The 24,577-nt window shown below is 31.3% G+C and overlaps 1 protein-coding gene across 6 annotated transcripts in view; it reads left to right on the forward strand.

The window, feature by feature from the left end:
* Positions 1-24,577, forward strand: part of TBC1D32 (TBC1 domain family member 32) — a 171,621-nt gene that overhangs the window by 109,192 nt on the left and 37,852 nt on the right. For 4 of the 6 annotated variants that reach the window (XR_012489220.1, XM_074309986.1, XM_074309983.1 and 1 more), the window contains one exon: positions 8,642-8,743. Coding sequence is in view for 5 of the 6 variants with exons in the window: in XM_074309986.1 (XP_074166087.1) it covers positions 8,642-8,743 (102 nt within the window). In the remaining variant the exon portion in view is untranslated. The remainder of the gene's footprint in view (positions 1-8,641; positions 8,744-24,577) is intronic. The other 2 variants (XM_074309982.1, XM_074309984.1) reach the window with 1 other exon arrangement.

Genomic DNA, 24,577 nt, shown 5'->3' on the forward strand with positions numbered 1-24,577 from the left:
AAAAGAAATGCTGATACTCTAATTTCATACTTCTTATTAACCTCAGTATCACTAATGTGAATTTTGTTTTTAAGAAATGGTAATTTGCAGAGCAAGTAGTAATATTTTTAAAATGACACACCAGTTTATCTTAATGTAGTATGTTTTCTGTTATAATCATTCACTGAAATGATTTTTTTCCCTCAATATTTGCTTACAGTAAAAATAGAAAGACATTAAGGAAAATAAGTTTTGGTATCAGTAATAGAATCCTTGTTTATTCAAAACTATAAAAGAGCTTCTAAATGTCAACATTCATGCCTTAGGGATTTTCATTTATATGTTATCTGTTAGGTAAGTAAAAAGATGAAGATAAAAATTCAAAACAAAATAATAGAATTTTTTTCATGTGATTTCAAAAAATTGGTAAATAATGTGTTTTACTTAGTGCCAACAAAGTAATTATAAATGCTATAGTACACTTTTTTTCACAATAATTTATCAAAAAACAGAAATATATTTTTAAAGAGTCCATTTCAGTAATCATTGTACTATCGGATTATATAATAAGAAAGAAGCATATATTCAAAAACAATAAATATGGAGTCTCCAGATTTCTTCCTGCCTAACAAAAATTAAAACAACACAAATGGGAAAATTTACCCCTGATGGATTGTCTTTAAAATTAATTAAACAGAATTAAATAAAAATTTAAATTAAGATCATATGTTAATAGTTTGAAAGCTAGAAAGGAACCAAAGAGATCCAATCCCCTTGGAGGAACTCAGGTCTTCTGACTTTAAATGCATTTTTTTAACTACATCATGTAAAAGGAAAAGAATACTACAGTTAAGATTTATCGTAGGAAAAAATTTTTAATAATAGCTAGAATTTTTACAGTACTTTTAGGTTTGAAAAATGTTTTATTTGTAATGCTTCCTTTTATCCTTAGAACAACTTTTGGAAGTGCTATTATTCCCATTTTATGGATGAGGGAATTGAAGCATTCAAAAGTTCTGTGATTTTTCCAGAATCACACAGCTAGTTAAGAGTCTGGATTTTATTCAAGTCTTCTTGAGTCCAGATCCAGGACTCCATCTATTGCATCTGGAAGAATTAAGGAAGTTCTCAACAGACTTGTTGTTTAACCAGAGGGCATAGACAAAAATATGGGATCTCCAGGGAGACAGATTTCAGCTTAGTATGTAAAAGAATATATTAACATCATGGAATTATAGATTTACAATTATAGAAACTTAGAATTATAGACTGTAAGTGACATTCAAGTCTACCTGTCTCATTTTAAAGATAAAGAGGGGTAAAATGATATGTTTTTTCGTGTGTATATATGTGTAAATATGAATATAATAATCATTTCTCTTCTGTCTTCCTATATACCAATTCCTTCCCTGCTGCCTGTAAACATACCTTGGTTCCTTACAAAAGCATCTCTTTATCCTGCCTTCATGTCAAGCTCTTAACTTACATTTCTCTTTCACTTCATAACCACAACTTTAGAAATAAAGCTGGCAATACTTTTTATTTCTAAATCTACTATTCTAATTCTCTTTTCATCCTAGTTTCTCAAACTGCTTTCTTCAAAATTATCAGTTATTTCTTAATTACTAGATCCTTTTGCCCTTTTCCTCTTTTTTCATTGTTTCTTTCCTCCCATAAATAAGCAAGTATTTTCTTTCCCTTTTACCCATGGAAGAAAAGAAAAAAATTAATAAGGAAAAACAATCTTTAAAAAAAAAAAAAACAAATTTACATAGTTAAGCAAAGAAAATTTTACTTTGTCTAAAAATATTTTAATCCTCATCCTATTTGACCCCTCAAAATATTTGAAACTTGATCCTTCTTCCTGAAATGTGAATACTCTTCTTTGAATTTCCATGACACTTCATTCTTTTGGTGTTTTGACTGTTCCTCAGGCTCTTTCATTGGATCATCATCTATATTCCATCCACTAACTGTGTAAACTACACAGTTCTGTCCTGAGTCTTACTTTTTCCTGATTTTAGCTGAAGTTATAGCTTCCATGAGTTTAATTATCATCACCATGTAGGAGTCTCCCAGATCTTTAATTCTAGTCTTAATCTCTCTCCAGTTTCAGTTCTGCCTCATCAGCTGCCCATTAAGAGTTGAATTGGCTGTCCTGCAGGTATTTTAAACTCATCATGGCCAAAACAAATCTCACTTTGCCCTGAATTGTGATCTTTTGGAAACTTCCTTATTTCTGTTCAGGTGATGTTATAAATTGGGCCCTAAAGTCAGAAAGACTCATCTTCCCAAATCCAAATCTCTTCTCAGACTCTGTGTGACTTTGAGAAAGTCACTTAATCTATTTGTCAGTTTCCTCATTTGTAAAATGGACTAAATAATGATTAACAGCTCCATTATCTTTGCTGAAAAAACCCAAATGAAGTCACAAAGAATCAGGTATGACTGAAAGAACTATACCACCACAATGAATTCAGTCTATTGCAAATCTTGTTGATTCTGGCTTTACATCCTTCAATTCTGTCTCTTCTCTACTTATGTTACCATCATCCTCATTCAGAAACCCCTCAACACTGTAAATTTGAGTTCAATTGGTGTAGTTCAGATAGGCTAAATGAAAGATTAAATCTGACATTTTGGAGACTTTCCTAATTCTAACAAGGATAAATCAAGACCTGGGACAACCACAGACATCTTTTTTTTTTTTTTTTTTTCCCCCCAAGGTCTCTTGTCATTGTATCATATTCCACAGTAACATGAGACCTAGAGAAAAAGTACAGTAGTCTTTCTAGTGGAAGGCCAGTTTTCACTGATCTTTTCAAGGACCCACTCCATTTACTTTTCCCTCAATTTGTTTTGTTTCTTGATTCACTGACTGATCTATCTGCTGAAATCACCAGAGATAAAGCTGGAATATTCAGTACCACAGAGGGTTTCCTTTTTTTTTTAGGAATGCTGATGATTTTTTTTTTTTAATGGAAACAGGTTTATTTAGTGGCCTCTAATTTGATGAGCAGTTTTTGAAAATCAATCCTATAGCACCTCCAAGACTCTTCAAAAGATCAATAAAAATATTTAATTCTATGATCCTATGATCTATAAATTCCTTAAGTTCTCAGGGATGTATATAAGCTTCAGAACTTGATTTTTATGAAAGCTACCAAGAATTCTCTTGTTAATTTTTCACTTAAGTAGGGTTTCAATTTCTTCTCAACTTCCGTTGTTCTGTTAACTCTAGTTTAAGTATCATCTTCAGCAAAGAAGATTGAAAAAAAGCAAAATACAAATCAAGTATTCTTCATTGCCTTCTCGAACCCTTTCTAGTCTTCTTACATACTCTATGATCAAGTGACTGACCTTTTTGGTCTTCAATCAAGACATTTCCATCTCCCAACTCTAAACATTTTTACTGACTTTCCCCTATTTCAAGAAGGTTCTCCTTCTTTACTTCTATCTCCTGTCTTCAAGTCTCAGCTAAAGTTCTCTTCTTCCAAAGGAAACTTTTTACCCCATTCAATTCTAATGCTTTCTTTCTGTTAATTCCAATTTATTCTGTGTATAATTATCCCTTGTTCTATATAATACATCTTCTCTTCAATTTACATCCACATTAAATAGTGAATCTATAACTTCCTATATTTTATCACTTGATTCCTTTTTGTCTGTCAGCTAAGGTCAAATGCTTCTAAGATAGTTCATCACAAAAATATTAAATTCTTCTAAAGTACAGAATTTAAATGTGCCTTACCAACATGTCTATCAAATATCACAGCATCAAAAATTTTAAAGCATCAATAATTAAAACTGAGAAAAAGCTTTTAGATTAACATTTTCCAAAAATAAATATTCCATCTTAAATAGAAACTACCTTATCTAGCATTGTGGATGTGAATATATTATATTTTGATAGTTATGATAATGATTATGAGGAATAAATTTATTTTAATTACATTTTTATGAATTAAAATATAAGTTCAAAGAATATTAATAAATTGCTGATCATTTTGTTAAGAAATTAGTAAATACATTTATCTTTGTTTATTATTTATTATTCTGGAAAAATCTAAAAGAAGTACAGGAATTTAAGATACTTTTAAGGAAGTATAATCATGTACATAAAAATAAAATGCACAAAGCAATGAAAAAATATGCCCTTTCCATCCAATTGATTGCAAGAAACTGCTAGTTTTATCTAAGCAGTATCTTTTGAATTCATCCTTTTTCCATGACCTATCAATTCTATTTCAGTGGTTTATTTGGAGGGGAAAATTTGCAGAATCTGAAACAAGAGGTCCTAGTTTCAAATCTTGACTTTGCCCATTTGTGAGCTTTAACCACTTAGATGAATCATTGAACCCTGTCCACTGTTCTCATATATAAAATAACATAGGAGTTGGACAAGAAGATTTTAATGTCTTTTCCACTTTAAAATCTATGATCCCTGAGGTAGTACTTTAGCTTAGTCTCTTATTACTTCTTTTATTATTAGAATGCCTTGAACTCTCTTCTTTGCTTTCATTAACTCATTCCCAGTTTTTCCTTTACTCCTATGCAGCTTGAGTACCTCTTTCAGGTTCATCTTCCTACAGCACAGATCTAATATTATTCTAATCCGTGTACTTCAAAAGTTCAGTTTTAGCTGATATGTCCTGCCTATATTGATGCTGATTACAAGCCCTCTTCACCTTAATTTATATTTTCATGAGTTTCTGCAGCCAAAAAAATTGTCACATGGGGTCAAATCTTTTTACACTTAGCTAGGCAAACGTATAGACTGTAAGACTTCACTGGACTTATAGTTGACATTTATATATTTATCTTGATGAAGTGCTTTCCAAATATTGTCATATGAATTAAGGGTAGAAATAAAGTAGGTACTACATGCATTCTACATAAAGAAATTGAGGCTTGGAAAATTTGAAGTGACGTGCATGGCTACACAAGAGTATAAATAAGAACCTTCTATGTTATTCAATTTTTCAAGTCATATCTGACTCTATGACTGTATTTGGAGTTTGCTTGGTAAAAATAGTGGAATAAGTTACTCTCTCATTGTCCAATTCGTTTTACAGATAAGGAAAATGAGACAAACAGGGGTTAAGTGGCTTTCCCAGGTAATATATCTACGAAGTATTACTCTTCACATATGTTGTGGTCCAGTCATACTGCACCTTTTGCTGTGCTTTACATATTATGTTTCATCTCCCATCTCTATGCCTTTGTGCTGTTTCCTGTAACTACAATGTTCTTCCTTCCAACCTCCATATCAAGTCATGGTTTCACCTAACTATTAGCTTAAGTGCTATCTCTGGTAGGAAGCCTTTAATTTTAGCTCCTTCCCTTTTTAAATTATTTCTTACTTATCCTGTATATAACTGGTTTATTTGATAGTTGCTATGGTAATCTCTTTAGATAATTCTAGAGATGTATGCTTTTTTTAATGGACAGAATATTTTATTGCATTATTTTTACACCCAATGAAGCTTTTTCTGATCTCTCCAAGCTGGCAACAACTTTTCTTGAGAACAGAGAATATATATTTCTTTTATTGTCACTCATTACTTATCTTTTGCCAAGTCTCAGCCCTGGATTACTTTCATCATCTATGTCATCTCCTAGTCACCTGACACTGAATAGAGCTGGAAGGAGTCACATCATTACACTCATTTGTTACCCATTAATATAGGCTAATCAGTTTCACATTGACTTTCACTCATATCGTTTGGTTTTCAGTGGGTGGAAGAGAGTCTGGAGGGAGAAAATTTGGAATGCAAAATAAGAAAAAATGACTAAAATGCAATGGCCTTCATTTTATCAAGACAATCCTTTTATTCCAATTGATTTCCTTTTCTCATTTGCAACAGAAGTTATTGCAAACATAAATATTGCCCTTTCTCCATACTTTGTCAAACTGTTTTTCTCTAGTTCTTTTCATCTCCTACTTTTTCCTTCTTTTAATTACTGACATTCAAGATTAACTTCTCTTTCTGATTACTGTCTTTAGATCTTTGTGATACTCTATTCTTCTAGTTGTCTTTTTATAGGATTAAATATTCTTAAACTGTCTTTGTTGTGGCTAGTGTTCAATAGTTTTAGATAATCTATATCAAAATTCCACTGTAGGTATTTCTCCAAAGCTTTGTTCTTTTTTCTCTATCTTCTTTCTCATGGTGACCATGTTGATTCCTTAAGTTTAATTATTTCTATGCTGATGATTCAAAGATCAATACTGTTGCTCACAAATAACATCTATTCCCCTAGCCTCTTATTTTTCACTTTCAGCCCCAAACTTTGAATGCAGCCCCTCTTCACCTATATGCTTCACTGAATCTCTGATTTCAGTCCTCAGTTTAAGCTTTATTTTCTGCATGAGCCTTTTCTAATTCCTCTAACTTTAGTTCTCTCCCTCCTATAAATTACCTAGTACTTCTATTTATTCTCTTTTTATTTATTCTAAATATAAATTTACATATCTTTTTGTGTGATTATGTATTTATACTCTCATAATTTTCCCCCTCATTAGAATGTAGACTTTTTGAGAATAAAGGTTTTTTCAAAACTATATGATGATCAATTCTGATGGACGTGGCTCTCTTCAACAATGAGATGAACCAAATTAATTCCAATAGAGCAGTAATGAATTTGAACCAGCTATACCCAGCGAAAGAACTCTGGGAGATGACTATGAACCACTACATAGAATTCCCAACCCCTCTATTTTTGTCCACCTGCATTTTTTATTTCCTTCACAGGCTAATTGTACACTATTTCAAAGTCAGATTCTTTTTGTACAGCAAAATAACTGTATGGACATGTATACATATATTGTATTTAACTTATACTTTAACATATTTAACATGTATTGGTCAACCTGCCATCTGGTGGGGGGGAGAGGAGGGGAAAAATTGGAACAAAAGGTTTTGCAATTGTCAATGCTGAAAAATTACCCATGCATATATCTCATAAATAAAAAGCTATAACCAAAAAGAGAGAGAGAGAGAGAGAGAGAGAGAGAGAGAGAGAGAGAGAGAGAGAGAGAGAGAGAGAGAGAGAGAGAATAAAGGTTGTTCCACTCTTAGAAGTAGTATTCCCAACACCTAGCACAGTGCCTGATGGTAAGTACAAAATATTTAATTTATTGATAAAGGTGACTTTGTGAGGAAAAGGCAAGGTTTGTTACAAAAGATTTAAGTGACAAATGTGAGTTTTTATTTTATCAATGAGGCAGTGTGAGAAGGGAGAAGGAGATTTTGGTTATTGGAGTCAAGAATAGGATTGTAACGTTGTCAGACCTAGATTTCAGGAAAATGGCAAGGCTATAAAAGATAATTGGAGGAGGGAGATAATTGTGTTAGTGAAACTATTTAACATTATTTACAGAAACCTAAATAAGATTTTGATGAAGGTCTTAAAGAAGGTAGTGACTGTGTAAATAGTAAGAAGGGTCCAAGAAATTTTGTGCAGATAAAAAATGATGGTATTTGACAACTGACAAATACTTTAAAAAGAGAGTGAAGAATTGAGCATAATGTGGAGACTATAAGCTCAGGATATTGGAATGATGGTGTCCTTAATTGAAATAGGGAAATTCAGAAGAAAAAATTCGGGGGTGAAAATACTAAGTTCTATTTTGTATTATGTTGACAGATTTTGGCATCATTTGCCTAGAAAGTGATAAACCTACAAAATTAATTTAATCTTGAAGTGAGAGAATATAGAGAAAGAATAAAATGGAAGCCAGCAGTTTTATTGGAATTTGCCACAGCAACTAGGATTAAGTTTTATATCTCTCCTAGCACCCAACCCAATGTTCTCTACTTAATAGAGATATTATAAATAGGATCGTAAAATTTAGAGTTGGAAGAGACTTAACTCATCTAATGATTCAAGAACAACCACAATCTTCCATCTGTCATCCATTCCCTAAGCCTTATTCTTTACCCCCAACACATGAGAAAAATGAAATCTACAGTCATTTTACCCTTGAGTCATTAATAGCAGAGCTGCTTTGGAAATGCAGGTCTTTTCACATTATACTATGTTTCTATGTTTGTTTTGGTTTTTAACTCAGCTGGATAGGTACTATGCTTATGTGTGCTGACAGTGACAGTATTTATACAGGATGAACAATCAAGAAGTACAAATTAAAAAAAAAATACAACTTTTTGCTAATTGTAGCAAAGAGCAAGATATCCATTTTCATTCAATTGATTTTCATTCAGTATGGTTCCATGAACAGACATAACTGGTTTCTGATTTTGTATTTTAAAAATGTAATAATGCAGTATTTGAAAATTGTGAAATTACATTTATCCTAGTCCACCTTTAAAGGAATTTCTTTCATTCCTAAATGTGCAAATATTATTAATAGCTAATGTTAATTTTTTTCATATCAAAACAATTGAATTCTCAGTAATCTTTAAAGAACCTAAAGATTGCAAATGATTTCTTTTCAAAAGTCTTAAGTTGAATGGATTATCAATAAAGTTATTAAAATTTAACTTAAATTGGAATAATTATGAATTTCAAAACAGTATATGTTTTGAATTTCTACCTTTCACAATTTAACTACATAACAGTTCAAATTATTTTTGTTGTCTGTGCTTGTAATTTATAGATTCATCACTATGCTTCATTCATAATTTTAACATCCTAATAGTTTACTTGTTTGTTACAGTTTTGGCAGAATTGTTCGAAAAGTTTGTGTTGCATGTCACTGAAAATCCATCTGATTGCTACTTTCCTACTGTTGAATATAAAGGTAAACATTCTACTTTCATTTCTAATATAAACATTTATCTATATAATTTAGTGAGAGCAGTAATATTTTTTGAGAAAACAAAATAATTTTGAGAAAAGGATGATGTATAGAGATACAGGTCATATTTTGTAGGATTAGTTAATATAAAAACTATACACTTCAAATGGTAGACTAAACCTGTGCATTTATTGATATAAATAGCTCCCAGTGAGTAAACTCTAACCAACAAACTCACAACTGTTTTACAAATTAGTCTTAAATAATTTCTGGAAGCACTTAAAGGTTTAATGAGTTTCCTAGTCATATTATCACTATGTGTCATAGTGAGGACATGAACCAACTTTGACTTTTGACTCTACTCTGCAATCAGCCCTCTCTCCTCTATGCTTCCTCTTATAGGTAACATTGAAAGTTAAATTTTAAAAGCTTATTTTAGCTGGATTTTTTGAATAACCATCAATAAAAATCTTATCAAAAATTTCATCAACATCACAATAAACTACTTTAATTTTTTCTTTCTTTTTTTTCCTTATTTTTTTGATAGATATTAAATATTATGAGGAAATTGAAAAAAATAACAGGAATGATATGTAAGAATGTAAGGAGGAATTTACTAGTCTTCAAGACTTTCATGTTTTTTTTTTTTTTTTTTTCTCTTCTTACATTTTTTTCTTAGTTTGATAGGTTTGTGGTAATAATTTCTAGGCTGTTTTACTTTGCATTTTTATAGGGAAGAGAAGTGAATCAGCATTTAATAAGTGCTTATGCCAGGTACTAGTCTAAGTACTTTACATATACTGTCTCATTTGGTCCTTACAAAAACCCAGGGAAGTAAGTCCTGTTTTTACTTCCCATTTTACAGTTAAATAAATTAAGGCAGACAGATTAAATGACTTGCCCAAGTTCACACAGGTTAGTAAAGTAGATCAGGTCAGATTTTATTTCAGGTCTTTTTTAAACTCCAGGCAAGTAATTTTAACATTAGCTATCATTTATGTAATACTTTAAGGTTTACAAAGCATTTTAAGTATCTCATTTTATCCTCACAGCAACTTTGGGAGATAGAGGTTCTTTTTATCAGCATTTTATAGATTCAGAAATTGAAGCAAATATAATTAAGTGACTTGCATAGGATCACACAGCCAATAAGTACCTGAGTCAATATTTTAACCCAAGTCATCCCAACTCCAAATCCAGCCCTGTATCTGTTATCCCACTTAGATGCCTTTTCCCTATTTTTCAAATGGCTGGTGATAGTTTGATATATATCTACATTTCTATATCTACAAATGTATTTTATTTTGGGGGAGTAAAATTATTTTTATCATTTTTATTTATAAATTTTTTAATGAAAAAATTATTTTTATCCTGTTACCTCTTAGGGAATGAGTTTAAATTTAACATTTCCAGTCAGTTTGGATGTTTACATATCAGGTTTTTAATGAAAAAATTTGAGAAATCAAGTTTTCTTCTTCCATTTATGATGTGTGTGTGTCCTTTTAAAAAAAATGTATAATCAGATGTGCACGTTTTTCTTTTATAATTATCTTTCCTATTGGCTGGTTCCATACAAAGTCAAATCTTATACGTACTTGTATAAAATATAGCTTTATGTTATTTGCTTTATTATTTTTTTTGCAGCCACTTTTGCAGTTGGATCATTTATCTGTTTAGAATTTCTTCTAGTATATGATGTGAAATCTGATTTAAATCTATTTTCTGCCAAATTGTTGTCTACTTTCTTAACTACTCTTAGTGAATAAACTTCTAGTCATAGTGGGAATTTGTCTCCATTCTCTTAATTTTAAGAACTACCTCATAAAATATTTCTTCTTTTATATATTTGGATAAAATCATATTTAAATCCAACAAGCTTGGGAATTGTTATATTCAGTCATTTTAAATTTTCTTGTGAAATCTAATTTTTTCCTTGCTCAATTCCTCATTCTGTAAGCCTTTTAGTTAGGTTAGCTATTTCCTGTTAAGCACATTTTGGCATTTAATTTATTAATAATAACTCATTCTTTTTTAAAGTTTCCTATTTTGTTGCCATATAATCTGAAACCATATTTTTTGTTTCCCTTTTTTATTTTGGATTTTATCAATGTTTTTCCCTTCCTCATTTTTTCATTTCAGTTAATATTTTTTCAGGTTTATTGGTCTTCATAGTCCTTTGTTTTACTTATTAGCTACCTTTAAAATTTTAGTTCCATTATTTCACTTTCAATTTAAAAAACAATCTTTGCTTATTAACTTACTAGACTTGGTAGTTTAATTGTATGTTCAATTTATTAGTATTGTCTAAGCAATACCTTCTGTCTCCTTCCTTTTATCTTGATCTATTGAATTTAGATCCATCTTAAGAAGTCAAAACTCCACGTCCATGAAGCTTCCCCTAACTATTCCAGTAAAAATTAATTTTCCCATAGAATTCCAGTAACACTGGTATAGTATATATGAAATGTCAAACATATATGCATTGGATAGATACTTATTGGAAAATTTGAGGAAGACAGACAGTGGTGAGCTGTGAACTACTCCTAATGGAAGTCATATTTTCTACATATTTTCTATTAATGTCTACTGATGAGAATTACTTTTATATAGTTCTAATTTTTTTGATATAGTGAACAATTAATGTTTCAAGATACATGTTTTCTAAGTACTGAACAAGATGGATTACTCAAAGAACATTCATGTGTTTTCTGCCCTTTTATCATTTCCAAATCCTGCCAAATAGTATCTCAGATGTTAGCTTTTCAGCTTGTTTTCTGGGCATATATTTATAATGAATGTGAATTAAAATTCCTTAAATCCTATAACTGATTAGTGCTACTCACTAGGAAAAACAATGACTTCCTATTGATTATTTAATATTTAATTTCTTTTTATTCTGAAGTTGATATTATTGTTAGCCTAAGGCTCTAGATATCTTCATGATTTATCGCAGTTTTTGGTGGTAGTGGTTGTTGCCCATGGGACAAAGTTTGGTATTATCTATTTACTGCAAATAAACCAAAAAAAGATTATTTTTTTTAAATATGAAAGGTGTTCTAAAAAAGCCTGATTAAATAAATTCAATGTTTTCCAAGTTTCCTAAACTGAGAAATTTGTCTTTTTTTAAAATGACAACTTTCCAAACCCTCAGGTAACTCGAAATTAGAATATCCATCTGTTGTTGCTTTTCTCAGGATTTCAATCTATTATAAAATTTGCAAATCTAAAAAAAAATAAATTAGCTAGACTTTATCCCCTTCAAGATATGATAAAGTTTTACACATTTGTAATTAATTTCTTATAATTGTCTGCACAGGCTTGATTCCATTCTGGTATATTGGTTACCTTGACTGGGAGAAAGAAGTGTTTTGTTTTTTTTTCTTATGTTAAAATTACAAGTTAGAAAATAATAAATTAAATAGCTCTTTTTGGAAAATTATTATTTTTCACCTTAAAATTCTTGGTAACCAAATGTTTAAACATAACAGGTAACGTTTTTCTCTTCCTTGAATTCCAGTCATATATTACCAACTGCCTACTGGTCATTTCATTTGGAATGTTCTGGCAGTGTTTCAAATTCAAACTGAAACTGAATCAGTTATATTTATCTCATTTCCTACTCTCCAACCCCCCCCTTCCCACATCTTTGAACTAATATATTTCTTTGAAAGGTATCAAGATGCCAATCTTATAGAGATCCAGATTTATAACCTTAGAGCACCTTTAGTTTTCTGCCTTGTTATTCTAATATATATACTAGTTTACCAAGTTTTCTCACATCTATGTCAAGTTAGTCCCCGACTGTCTTCTACACCCATGTAATACAGCTACCACTCTAGTTCAGGTCCTCATCAGTTAATCTGAGGAATCAATCTGTCCCTTCTCCATTCTGTTATTCACTTAGCTACCAAACTGATCATCCTAATATTCAAAAAGTACCATGACATGCTCTTATTCAGTAAACTCCAGTGACTCCTTTACTATATTTAGAATCAATATTGGCATTTAGATCCCTTTAAAACTTGGCCTCAATCACTTTTACGGTATATTATTTCCTTTTGCATTCACTGGATCCAACTAAACTGGCCTTCTTTCCTGGTCTTCATATGACAACACTCTATCCCTTACTTCTTGACTTTTCCCCTTTACTGTTCCTCATGTTTAGAATTTATTTCTTCCCCATCTCTATTTCTCAGAATCTTTATTTTCCTTCAGGTCTATCTCAAGCTCTTCCTTCTACATGAGGCCTTTTCTGTTTTAACATACTGATAGTTTTTTTTTTTCTCCTCCCCACTTTGTATGTTTTATGTATACCCAAATATTTCAAAAATAAAGGCAGAGTGTTTTGGCTGTCTTCCTTATGAAAAGTTTAAAAAAATTTAACCTTTCAACAAATACAGGCAATAATTTAGAAAAAGTTGATAAACATCAAAGGTAATTCTTTCTTCTTCAAATATGGATTTGTTCACCAGTGGGGAAATTTGTCCTCACTGAAAATTTGTTTTTCTGCACCATAACCAATGCTGGACAGAATAAATTTTATTTATTTTTCTTTCTCTATGTTCTAGTATATTGAGCTAAAAATAGAATAAACTGAAATGAGTAATTTTTACTGCATAGTAAATATCTTTCAATCAGTTTTGTTCTTCACCTATTGCTTTCTAAAGAATATATTTTTCTAATTTCAGTATAAATTTTGCTTTAATTAGGTAAGTAAACATATCCTATAAAACAGTATTTTGAGTGGACACTTTTAGAACTGTATTTTGCTATCCTTTTCATGGTGTCTTCAGGGAATAAAAAGTGAAAACTTATATTGCTCGACTTTACTAGTGAAAAGTTTTTTTAAAATTTTTTTTAGGAAATAGTTACTGAGTATGGACTATATGTAGATATCTATAATAGATCTTTGTTTTTATGTTTGGAAAAGACTGATGACATCATGTATCTTGATTTGTGGGTAAATTGGATTTGAGTGAAGTGAAGAAAAACAAGGTCATAATCCTTACTCTCTCTTCTCAAGTCATTGAAGTCCAGTGGCAGGCCAAAAGTCAAGATGACTGATGATAACCCAGGTTGCAGTGGATCACTTTGTCATCTTTGATTCCTAAACACTATCTAAACATTCCATCAGTTACTTTCATGGCCATTGCAACAAATTGTTCTTACCCACTTATTGCACCTTGGGAAAATCTTCATGTGCTGGGATAGTTGTCCACCAAATTCATCAACAGATTAGAGGCCTGTTAGTTTTCCTCAATCTGATTTAGTCTATTACAATCTGTGTAATAAACATTGGGAATACAAAGTATATACTGTGATCTCATTCTTTTTTTTTTTTTCAGAACTTAAATTATATTTGGATACATTGTATGTACAATTCAACTAAAATTTATTAAACATATATACTTTATACAATAATCCTAAAGTGGGTTTTTTATCTCTTTTGAGTGATAGGACAATGAACTTGGAGTAAGGAAGAGTTGGATTCAAAAACCTATGTCCTCATCCCTGTTCCTTTATCTATACTTCATACCCTTATTTCCAGTTGCCTACTAGACAGTTCTACTGTCACCTGAAATTTCAATATGTCTAAGTTAAGTTCGTCTTTTTGCCCCCAATACAATCCCTTGTTAACTTGCCTATTTTTCTCAACAATAGCATCATTTCCTGGGTTTAGAACCTTAAGTATTATCTCTAACTGTATTTTTTTTTCTCATAGCTGACAAAATTATCAACTTTTTTTTATTCTTTCAAAATGACAATTAAGTTATATTCCTTCTTTGCTTATTCCCTCTACCAACGCTCTGATGTTGACTTTTAATACCAAGGAGTTGAATTAATGCAAAAAAATGTTTTATGGGTCTTTCTGACCACAATCTATCTGCCCTATTTAGTTTAGTCTATTAAACCACTATCCCATTCATCTTCCCAAAACACTGCTTTTAACCTTAAATAGCTGCCTAATAGTTTTATGTATTAAATACAAATACTTCTTTCTAATTTTCAGGTGGACAGAAAGTTTTCAATTGAATTCAACACTTATTGAGCAACTTCTATGTGTGAGGCACATGACAACTTGATGGCAATAAAAAACTGACTTGGAGTCAGTACTCAATACATCAATCAATTTCCAAGTATTTATTAAGCGTATACTAGTGCCAAAGACTTTTTATTTAAGGTTATAGGGATATGGGTATAAAGAATAAAACAATCCTTACTTTTGAGAAGCAAATATATACATTCACTCGTACACACATACACACACAGCATAAATATAAAATGAATAATATAAGTGTAGACAAAGTAGTTAAATACCGAATAGATTAACAGCAAGGGTTCTAGCTGATTATCTGGGTGAAAATCAAGTGTTTCCTTTAGATGGTAGTTCTTGAATTGTCTTTTAAAGGAATAAGAGAGATCCTCTTGAGAAGAAGTAAAGAAGAAGTTCATTCATTCCAGGCATGTGGAAAAGCCAGTGCAAAAACAGTGGAAAGAAATTGACTGTCCTGTGTAAAGAGAGGGAAGAGCAGTTTGACTGGGTTTGTAGAGGGGCAGTAAGGGGATGTCCAGTGAGGTATGAAAGAGATCAGTGCCAGCTTTTGTAAGGTTTAAAATGTAAACTAAGGAGTTTATATTTTAACTTAGAAAGAATAGGTAGCCATTGGAGTTCATTGAGTTGAAAAGGAGACTGGAGTGTAGAGAAGGAAGTATTAGATGGTTATATCTATACCCAAAGAAAATTCCTTTTGACTGTAGTGCTTTGGATGGAGTGGTAAGAGACATGAGTTAGAGATCAATTGGATGCTAGTGGAATAATCTAATTGAGCTGTGGTAAGGGCCTCAATATGGTAGCTGGTTGGAATGTGAAGATAATATGGCATGCTTTGTTAAACTAACTGGATATTTGTGGTGAAAGCCAGGGAGGAGTTGAAGATAATACCAAGGTTATATACTTGGGATATTAATAATACCTTGATTGGAATAGAGAAGTTTAGAAGAAGAGCTGGTTTGGGGGCGAGGTCAGAAAAGATGATTAGTTTGGGGCATATTGAGTTTGAGATATCTTCAGAAGAGCCAGTGTGAAATGATCAATTAGTGATTTATAGGACTAAAGCTCAGAGGAAAAGCTATACAAGGTATTTAACCTTTTACATTGACTATGTGAGTTTGGATAAGGCATTTAATCTCTCAGTTCTTTGCAGAAGCTGCAGAACAGATTCTGACCTGCATTAAAAGTGGGAATTCCTCACCAGAAAATCATGGTTAAAAAAAAAAAAAAAAAAAGTGGGGAGTATACAGGAGGGCAAAGCATTATGTTAGGGACTGGAGAAACAAAGACAAAAACAAAACTTTCTCTTGCCTCAAGCTTCTATTCTACTGACAAAGTAAAGGAATAGGAATCAGAAATGGTATGTATGTGGTTGAGTCATTTTTTAGTTATGTCTGACTCTTCATGATGCCTTTTGATGCCTTTTGAGGTTTTCTCATCATAGATATTGGAATGGTTTGCCATTTACTTCAACTCATTTTATAGATGAGGTAACTAAGGGAAATAGGTTTATATTAAGTGACTTCCCTAGGGTTACATAGCTAGTAAATTTCTGAGGCTAGATTTGAACTTAGGATGATGTCTTCCCATTTCCAGGCCTTGTTACTTTATCCACTGAGTAACTCTAGTTGCCAAAAAGTATTTATACAAGTAAGTAAATACTAAATATATGAAAAGAATTTTATTCACACAGGTTAGGTCTTCATCACAGAATGTTAAGATGGGGAACAAAGACAGATACAAGATATATGGAGAAAAGACAAACATTACCTGGAAGATGATTAGGTATGGTATTTTATAGAGAGGGAAGAGTGAAGGTTATGAATCTTTATAACTAAATGGAATTTAAAGTTGTCAATAAAAATAAAGAGATTTGTAGGAGATATGAGTACCACTTGGTGGTCATATATGCAATGCATTTTACTTACTATTAGGGATACAAAAGCAAAAATGGAATTCAGGCTGTTAGGAATTTATATTCTGCTAGGGTTGGAGTGGAAGTCAATATGCCTTGCTCATCCCTTTGTGCCTGTTCTTTATCTTTTCTTCTAAGCTGATTTCTTTTCCCTTTCAATTATCCACATTTTTTTTTGTGTGTGTGTATATTTCTTGATCATTCTATCCTCTCATCTCCCTTTCTCTTGCATTTATGTAGTCTATATATACAATACAATTAAATAGTTATATTTTCTTATATGTGTAATTCCAGGTGACTTATGTTGATGGTTTATAAGAATTTAAGCTTTTTCAAATTATGGAACCATGTATTATGCTACTTCTTTTCTTCCCTCCCCTGTATCCTTACCTTCAGTCACACACACCCCTCCCCCTGGCACAGTTCCAACAGTATGTTTAAAATGAAACAATCTCTAAAGAAGGAATTAGAAGAGGTTTGGCCCAGAGCATGATTGTCCAAAGATGGCCTCTTTGACCCAAAATAGGAGACTTAAAAGACCCTTAAGAAGAGACTATTTAAGGCAGAAGGCAGGAGTAGAGTCTGACAGGATTTGGCCTGATAGCTGTCTGTGAATCAAGGCTAGTGATAGGGCCCAGTAGATAGGGGCCAAATGTCCCAATGATCAAGTTGGTTGCTAGTGTGAAGACACAGAATTTAATGTAGAAGAGAGCTCAAATATTTTAAGGAAAAGTCATTAAAATAAAGACTTATAAAAAAATATAAAGAAAACTATGGCTGCTTTATAATTTTAGATCTAGCACAGCTAGGCCACCTTCATTTGATTTTTTTTTTTCATTCATTTCCTTGAAATTCTTGACCTTTTGTTTTTCCATATGAATTTTGTTGATATTTTTTCTAGGTCATTAAAATAGTTTTTTGGAAGTCTGATTGGTATAACGCTAAATAAATAGATTAGTTTAGGTAGTACTGTCATCTTTATTATATTTGCTCACCATATCCAAGGGCATTTAATATTTTTCCAGTTGGTTAGATCAAACTTAATTTGTGTGGAAAGTGTTTTATAGTTTTGCTCATATAATTTCTGATTTTCCCTTGGTAGATAGATTCCTAAATATTTTATACTATCTGTAGTTACTGTAAATGGAATTTCTCTTTGTAACTCGTAACTGTTGAGATATATATATATATATATATATATATATATATATATATATATATATATATATATTTAAGAATGGTGATGATTTATGTAGGTTTATTTTGTATCCTGCAACTTTGCTAAAGGTGTGGATTATTTCTAATAGCTTTTTAATAGAAACTCTGGGGTTCTTTAAGTATACCATCATATCATCAGCAAAGAGTGATAATTTGGTTCCCTCATTACCTAGTCTAATTCCTTTAATCTCTTTCTCATAATTCCTTTAATCTCTTTCTCAACTCTTATTGCCAAAGCTAGCATTTCTAATACAATATTGAATAGTAATGGTGATAGTGGGCAACCTTGTTTCCCTCCTGATCTTATTGGGAATGGTGGCAGTTTATCCCCATTACATATGGTGCTCCCTGATGGTTTTAAATAGATGCTACTGATTATTTTAAGGAAAAGTCCATTTATTCCTATATTCTCAAGTGTTTTTAATAGGAATGGATGTTGGATTTTATCAAATGCTTTTTCTGCATCTGCTGAGATGATCATATGGTTTTTGTTAATTTGGTTATTAATATGGCCAATTATACTGATAGTTTTTCTAGTATTGAACCAGCCCTGCATTTCTGGTATAAATCCTACTTGATCATAATGTATTATCCTGGGGATGATTTTCTGTAGTCTTTTTGCTAATGTTTTATTTAAGATTTTGGCATCAATATTCAATAGGGAGATTGGTTTATAATTTTCTTTCTCCATTTTCAACCTACCTGGTTTGGGTATCAGTACCATGTCTGTGTCATAAAAGGAATTTGGTAGGACTCCTTCATTCCCTAATTTTTTCCAAATAATTTATATACCATTGGGGCTAATTGTTCTTTGAATGTTTGGTAGATTTTACATGTAAATTCATCTGGTCCTGAGGATTTTTTCTTAGGGAGTTAATTAATAGCTTGTTCTGTTTCTTTTTCTGAAATGGGACTGTTTAAGGAATTTACTTCCTCCTCTGTTAATCTGGAAGCCTATATTTTTGGAGGTAGTCATCCATTTCACTTAGGTTATCAAATTTATTAGCATAAAGTTAGGCAAAGTAACTCATTATTTCTCTTAATTTCCTCTTCATTGGTAGAAAATTCTCCCTTTTCACTTTTAAGACTAATAATTTGATTTTCCTCTCTCCTTTTTCTAGTCGGATTTACCAAAGGTTTATTTATTTTATTTTTTTTCATAAAACCAACTCTTAGTTTTATTTATTAGTTCAATAGTTTTTTTTTTACTTTCAATATTATTAATTTCTCTTTTTAATTTTAGAATTTCAAGTTTAGTATTTGATTGGGGGTTTTTAATTTGATCTTTTTCTAGCTTTTTAAGTTGCAAGCTCAAATCATTGACCTTCTCTTTCTATATTTTATTCAAGTAAGCCTCTGAAGATATAAAATTTCCCCTTATTACCACTTTAGCTGCATCACACAAATTTTGGTATGATGTTTCATCATTGTCATTATCTTGAGTGAAATTATTAATTATATCTATAATTTGCTGTTTCACCCAATCATTCTTTAAGATGAGATTATTTAGTTTCCAATTACTTTTTGGCCTATTTACTCCTAACTTTTTTGTTGTATGTAGTTTTTTTTTTTAATTTCATCATGATCTGAAAAGAAAGCATTTGCTATTTCTGCCTTCCTGCATTTAATTTTGAAATCTTTATGTCCTAATATATGGTCACTTTTTCTATAGGTTCCATGGACTGCTGAGAAGAAAGTATACTCCTTTCTGTCACCATTCAGTTTTCTCCAAAGATGTATCATATCTAATTTTTCTAATATTCTATTTACCTCTTTAATTTCTTTTTTATTTGTTTTGTGGTTTGATTTATCTAATTCTGAGAGTGCAAGATTGAGACCACCCACTGTTATAGTTTTGTTGTCTATTTCTTCTTTCAATTCTCCTAACTTCTTCTTTAGGAAGTTAGATGCTATACCACTTGGTGCATATAAATTTAGTATTGATATTGCTTCATTGTCTATGCTACCCTTTAGCAAGATATAGTTTCTTTCCTTATCTCTTTTGATTAGATCAATTTTTGCTTTTGCTTGATCTGATCTGAGATAAGGATGGCTACCCCTGTTTTTTTTTTTTTTTTTAACTTCACCTGAAGCATAATAGATTCTGCTCCAGCCTTTTACCTTTACTCTGTATGTAGCTCCCTGCTTTAAATGTGTTTCCTGTAGACAACATATTGTAGGATTCTGATTTTTGATCCAGTCTATTATTCACCTCCACTTGATGGGAAAGTTCATCCTATTCACATTTATGGTTAAAATTACTAATTCTGTATTTCCTGCCATCTTATTATGCCCAGATTACGCTTTTCTTTTTCTTGCCCCCCAAACCTCTTTCCTAGTATTAAACTTATGGTCCCCATTTGTGTCACACCGCTTACCTCTTTGGGATCCCTCTTTCCCCCCTTTGAATCTCTCCCCCTTTCTTGTACCCTTCCCTTATTACTCTTTTCCTTTCTTGTACCTTCCCTTATTACTCTTTTCCTTTTCCCTTTTCCTCTCCCGCTTTTTAATGAGGTGAGAGAAGCAATCATTTAGTCTTTGATTGTTACCTAGACTGTAGTGGTAGTAGTCTGAGAAATATAAGAAATATATTATTAGAAAGAAAAAAATTAATGGGACTAAGTAATTCAAATGGTAGGTTTAGGAGTAATAGCAGAATCAAGGATGGATTTAAAGTTCAACTGGGAGAATATGGGTAGTAATAGAAAATGAAGGTAGAAACAGGATTATGAGAACATTACTATAGAGAAGTTTAGATGTAATGCTAGTTTTAAGAGAAATTTTATTTTATGTTAGACATGTTTCATTTAAAGTGACAGTAAATGCAGTCTAGAGATGCTTACCATAAAGACAAAGAGACAGAGAATATGAATATCTCTTAAGCATTTACTACAAACCAGATACTGTGATGTGTACTGGGCATTCAAAAAACAAGCAAGCAAAATCATTTTTGCCCTCAAATGTTATAATTTTCTAATGAGAATAACAATAAATAAAGGAGAACTGGAAGAGCCAGAACCAAGATGGCAGAGAGTAGACAAGTCTTTGTCTCAGTTCTTCCTAGCTTTCCTCAGATCAACACCAGGACAAACCTCTAAACTGGTTTTGGAGTGACAGAACACACAAATATTTGGAGTGTAGCAGATGTGTAGCAGATTTGCAGCAGAGGTTTGGAAGAATTTCAGAAAAGATTTGCCCTGGTTCAGAAGCTGGTGGATCACCCAGCTACCTGTGAGATATCCAAATCAACTACAAAAAACATATAACTTCTTAAAAAATAGATTTAATGGGAAAAAGAAACCAACTCATTGAAAAATAGAATTTGTGAAATGGGGGAAAACCCATTGAACAAAATAACTTATTTAAAAGTTCAATAGGCCAAATGCAAAAGGAGATAAGCTAACTGAAGAAAATAATTCACTAAAAATTATAATGGAACAAAAAGAAGTAAATGGCTCAATGTAAAAGATTATGGTTCAATAAAAATAACTTATAATGAAAGGCCAGAGAAAAATAGACCAAAAATTGGAAACTAAATAATCTAATCCAAAAAAATGAGTGGGTCAAACAAACAAACAAACAAAAAAAAGACACAATTGATAATTTCAATGACAATAATGAGACAATATAACAAAATTAATGGTATGCAGCCAAAGCAGTTTTTAGCAAAAGTTTTATATCTTTTGATGCTTGCACAAAATAAAGATAGAAAAGATCAATGAATTTAGCATGCAAGTAAAAATCTAGAAAAAGAAATTAAAAACCCCCAATTAAATGCCAAATTTGACATTCTGAAAAAAGAGATTAATAAAATTGAAAGAAAACTATTGAAATAATAAAACAAAATTAAAATTGACTTTATGGAAAAACTCAATGAAATAAACCTTTAGTTAATTTGATTAGAAAAAAGGAAATTAAATTGTTAGTATCAAAAATGAAAAGGGTGAATTTTTTAACCAATGAAAAGGAAATTAGAGCAACAATTGGGAATTATTTTGCTCAACTTTATGCCAGTAAATCTGATAATCTAAGAAATGGATGAATACTTAGAAAAATATAGATTGCCCAGATTAAGAGAAGGGATAAATTACTGAAACAATCCCATTTTAGAAAAAAGAAATCAAACAAGATAATAATCAACTCCCTAAGAAAAAAAATCTCCTGGACCATATGGATTTACATGTGAATTCTATCAAATATTAAAAGAACAATTCCAATTCTATGCAAACTATTTGGAAAAATAAGTCCTACCAGATGACACAGATATGGTACTGATACCTAACGAGCTAGAGTCAAATCAGAGAAAAAATTATAGACTAATTTCCCAAATGAATGTTGATATCAAAATCTTAGATAAAATGTTAGCAAAGAGATTACAGTAAGCTATCTCCATTACAATATGCCATGACCAAGTAGGATTTATACCAGAAATGCAGGGCTAGTTCAATATTAGGAAAATTATTAGCATAATTAACTATATCAATAACCAAACTGACAAAATGATAAAAATCATAAGATCATCTCAATAGATGCAGAAAAAGCATTTGACAAAACCCAATACCCATTTCTAGGAAAAACAAAACTATAGGAATAAAGGGAGTTTTCCTTAGTATCAGTAGTAACTATTTAAAACCATCAGCTAGCATTATATGTAATGGGGACAAACTAGAACCATTTCCAGTAAGATCAGGGGTGAAACAAAGTTGCCCACTATCACCATTACTATTCACTATTGTATTAGAAATGTTAGCTTTAGCAATAAGAGAAGAAAAAGAAATTAAGGAAATTAGAGGAATCCCAATTATCATTCTTTGCAGGTGATCTAATAGTGTACTTAAGAAAACCCTAGAAAATCAATTAAAAACTACTGGAAACAATTAACAACTTTAGAAAAATTCCAGGATACAAAATGAATCCATATAAATCATTAACATTTTTATATGTTACCAACAAAATCTAGCAGCAAGAGATACAAAGGGAAATTCCATTTAAAGTAACTATATAAGATGAAATATTTGGGAATCTACAATTGCAAAACACTTTCCTTGCAAATATATCTAATCAACTGGAAAATATCAAGTTCTCATGGGTAGGCTGAGCTAATATATCAAAAATTATAATACTACCTAAATTTCTCCTCTTATTTAGTGCCTTGACAATCAAATTCTCAAGAAATTATTTTACAGAGTTTGAAAAATGACAAAATTCATATGGAAGAATAAAAGGTCAAAATTTTCAAGGAAATTAATGAAACAATTCAAATGAATATGGCTTCCTTGAACCAGACCTAAAACTATATTACAAAGCAGTGGTCATCAAAACCATTTGTTAATATCTAAGAAATAGAATAATGGATCAGTGGAATAGGTAGCCATTGACCCACACCTAATACCTTATGCCAAGATAAGATCAAAATGGGTTCATGATTTAGACATAAGGATTGATCTTATAAGCAAATTAGAAGAACAAAGGATAGTCTATCTCTTAGATCTGTAGAGAAGGAAGAAATTTGTGGCCAAAGAAGAACTAGAAAATGTTATGGAATGAAAAATGGATAGTTTTTATTATATTAAATTAAAAAGGTGTTGTACAAACAAAACCAACACAGACAAGTTTAAAAAGGAAGCAATGCACTGGAGAAAATAGTTTACATTAAAGAGTTTTGATAAAGGTCTCCTTTCTAAGATATATAATTCATCCCAATTTATAAGAATTCAAGCCATTCTCCAGTTAATAAATTATCAGGATATGAACAAACAATTTTCAGATGAAGAAATTGAAACCATTTTTAGTCATAAGAAAAGGTCATCTAAATCACTATTGATCAGAAAAATGCAAATTAAGAAAACTTTGAGGTACCACTACACACTTCTCAGATTAGCTAAGATGACAGGAAAAGATAATGGTGAATGTTGGAGGGGATGTGAGGAAAATTAGGACAGTAATACATTGTTGGTGGAGTTGTGAACTTATTCAACCATTCTGGAGAGCAATTTAGAACTATACCCAAAGGGGTATCAACCTGCATACCCTTTGATCTTGCAGTGTTTCTATTAGGCTTGTATCCCAAAGAAATTATAAAGGAGGGAAAGGAAGTCACATGAGCAAAAATGTTGTTTTTGATTAATTCTAATGGAAGTGGCTCTTCTCAAGAGCAAAGTAATTCGGACCAGTTCCAATGGTCTTGTGATGGAAAGAGCTATCTGCACCCAGAGAGAGGAGTGTGACAATTGAGTGTATGTCACAACATAATACTTTTACTCTTTTTATTGTTTGCATTTTGTTTTCTTTCTCATTTTTCCCTTTTTTGATCACATTTTTCTTGTGTAGCATGATAATTGTGGAACTATGTATAAGAAGAATGTGTTTAATATATTGGATTACTTGCCAAGTGGAGGAGGGGTTGGGAGGAAGGAAAGGAAAAAAATTAGAACAAGAGTTTACAAGGATGAAAATTATCTATGTATATATTTTGAAAATAAAAAAAAACTTTAATAAAAAAAGATGGGAATTGAAAAATAAGGTGGTGAAAGGCAAGGTAGCATAGTAAAGATATGGCCATTATGTGTGTGACTTATACTCTTTATTTCTGGGGAAGAAAAGATCACCTATCAGAAGTAAGGGATTTGGATTAGAGCTTAATAGAAGTGAC

The sequence above is a fragment of the Sminthopsis crassicaudata genome, chromosome 4 (assembly GCF_048593235.1).
Source record: "Sminthopsis crassicaudata isolate SCR6 chromosome 4, ASM4859323v1, whole genome shotgun sequence".
Classification (NCBI taxonomy): Eukaryota; Metazoa; Chordata; class Mammalia; order Dasyuromorphia; family Dasyuridae; genus Sminthopsis; species Sminthopsis crassicaudata.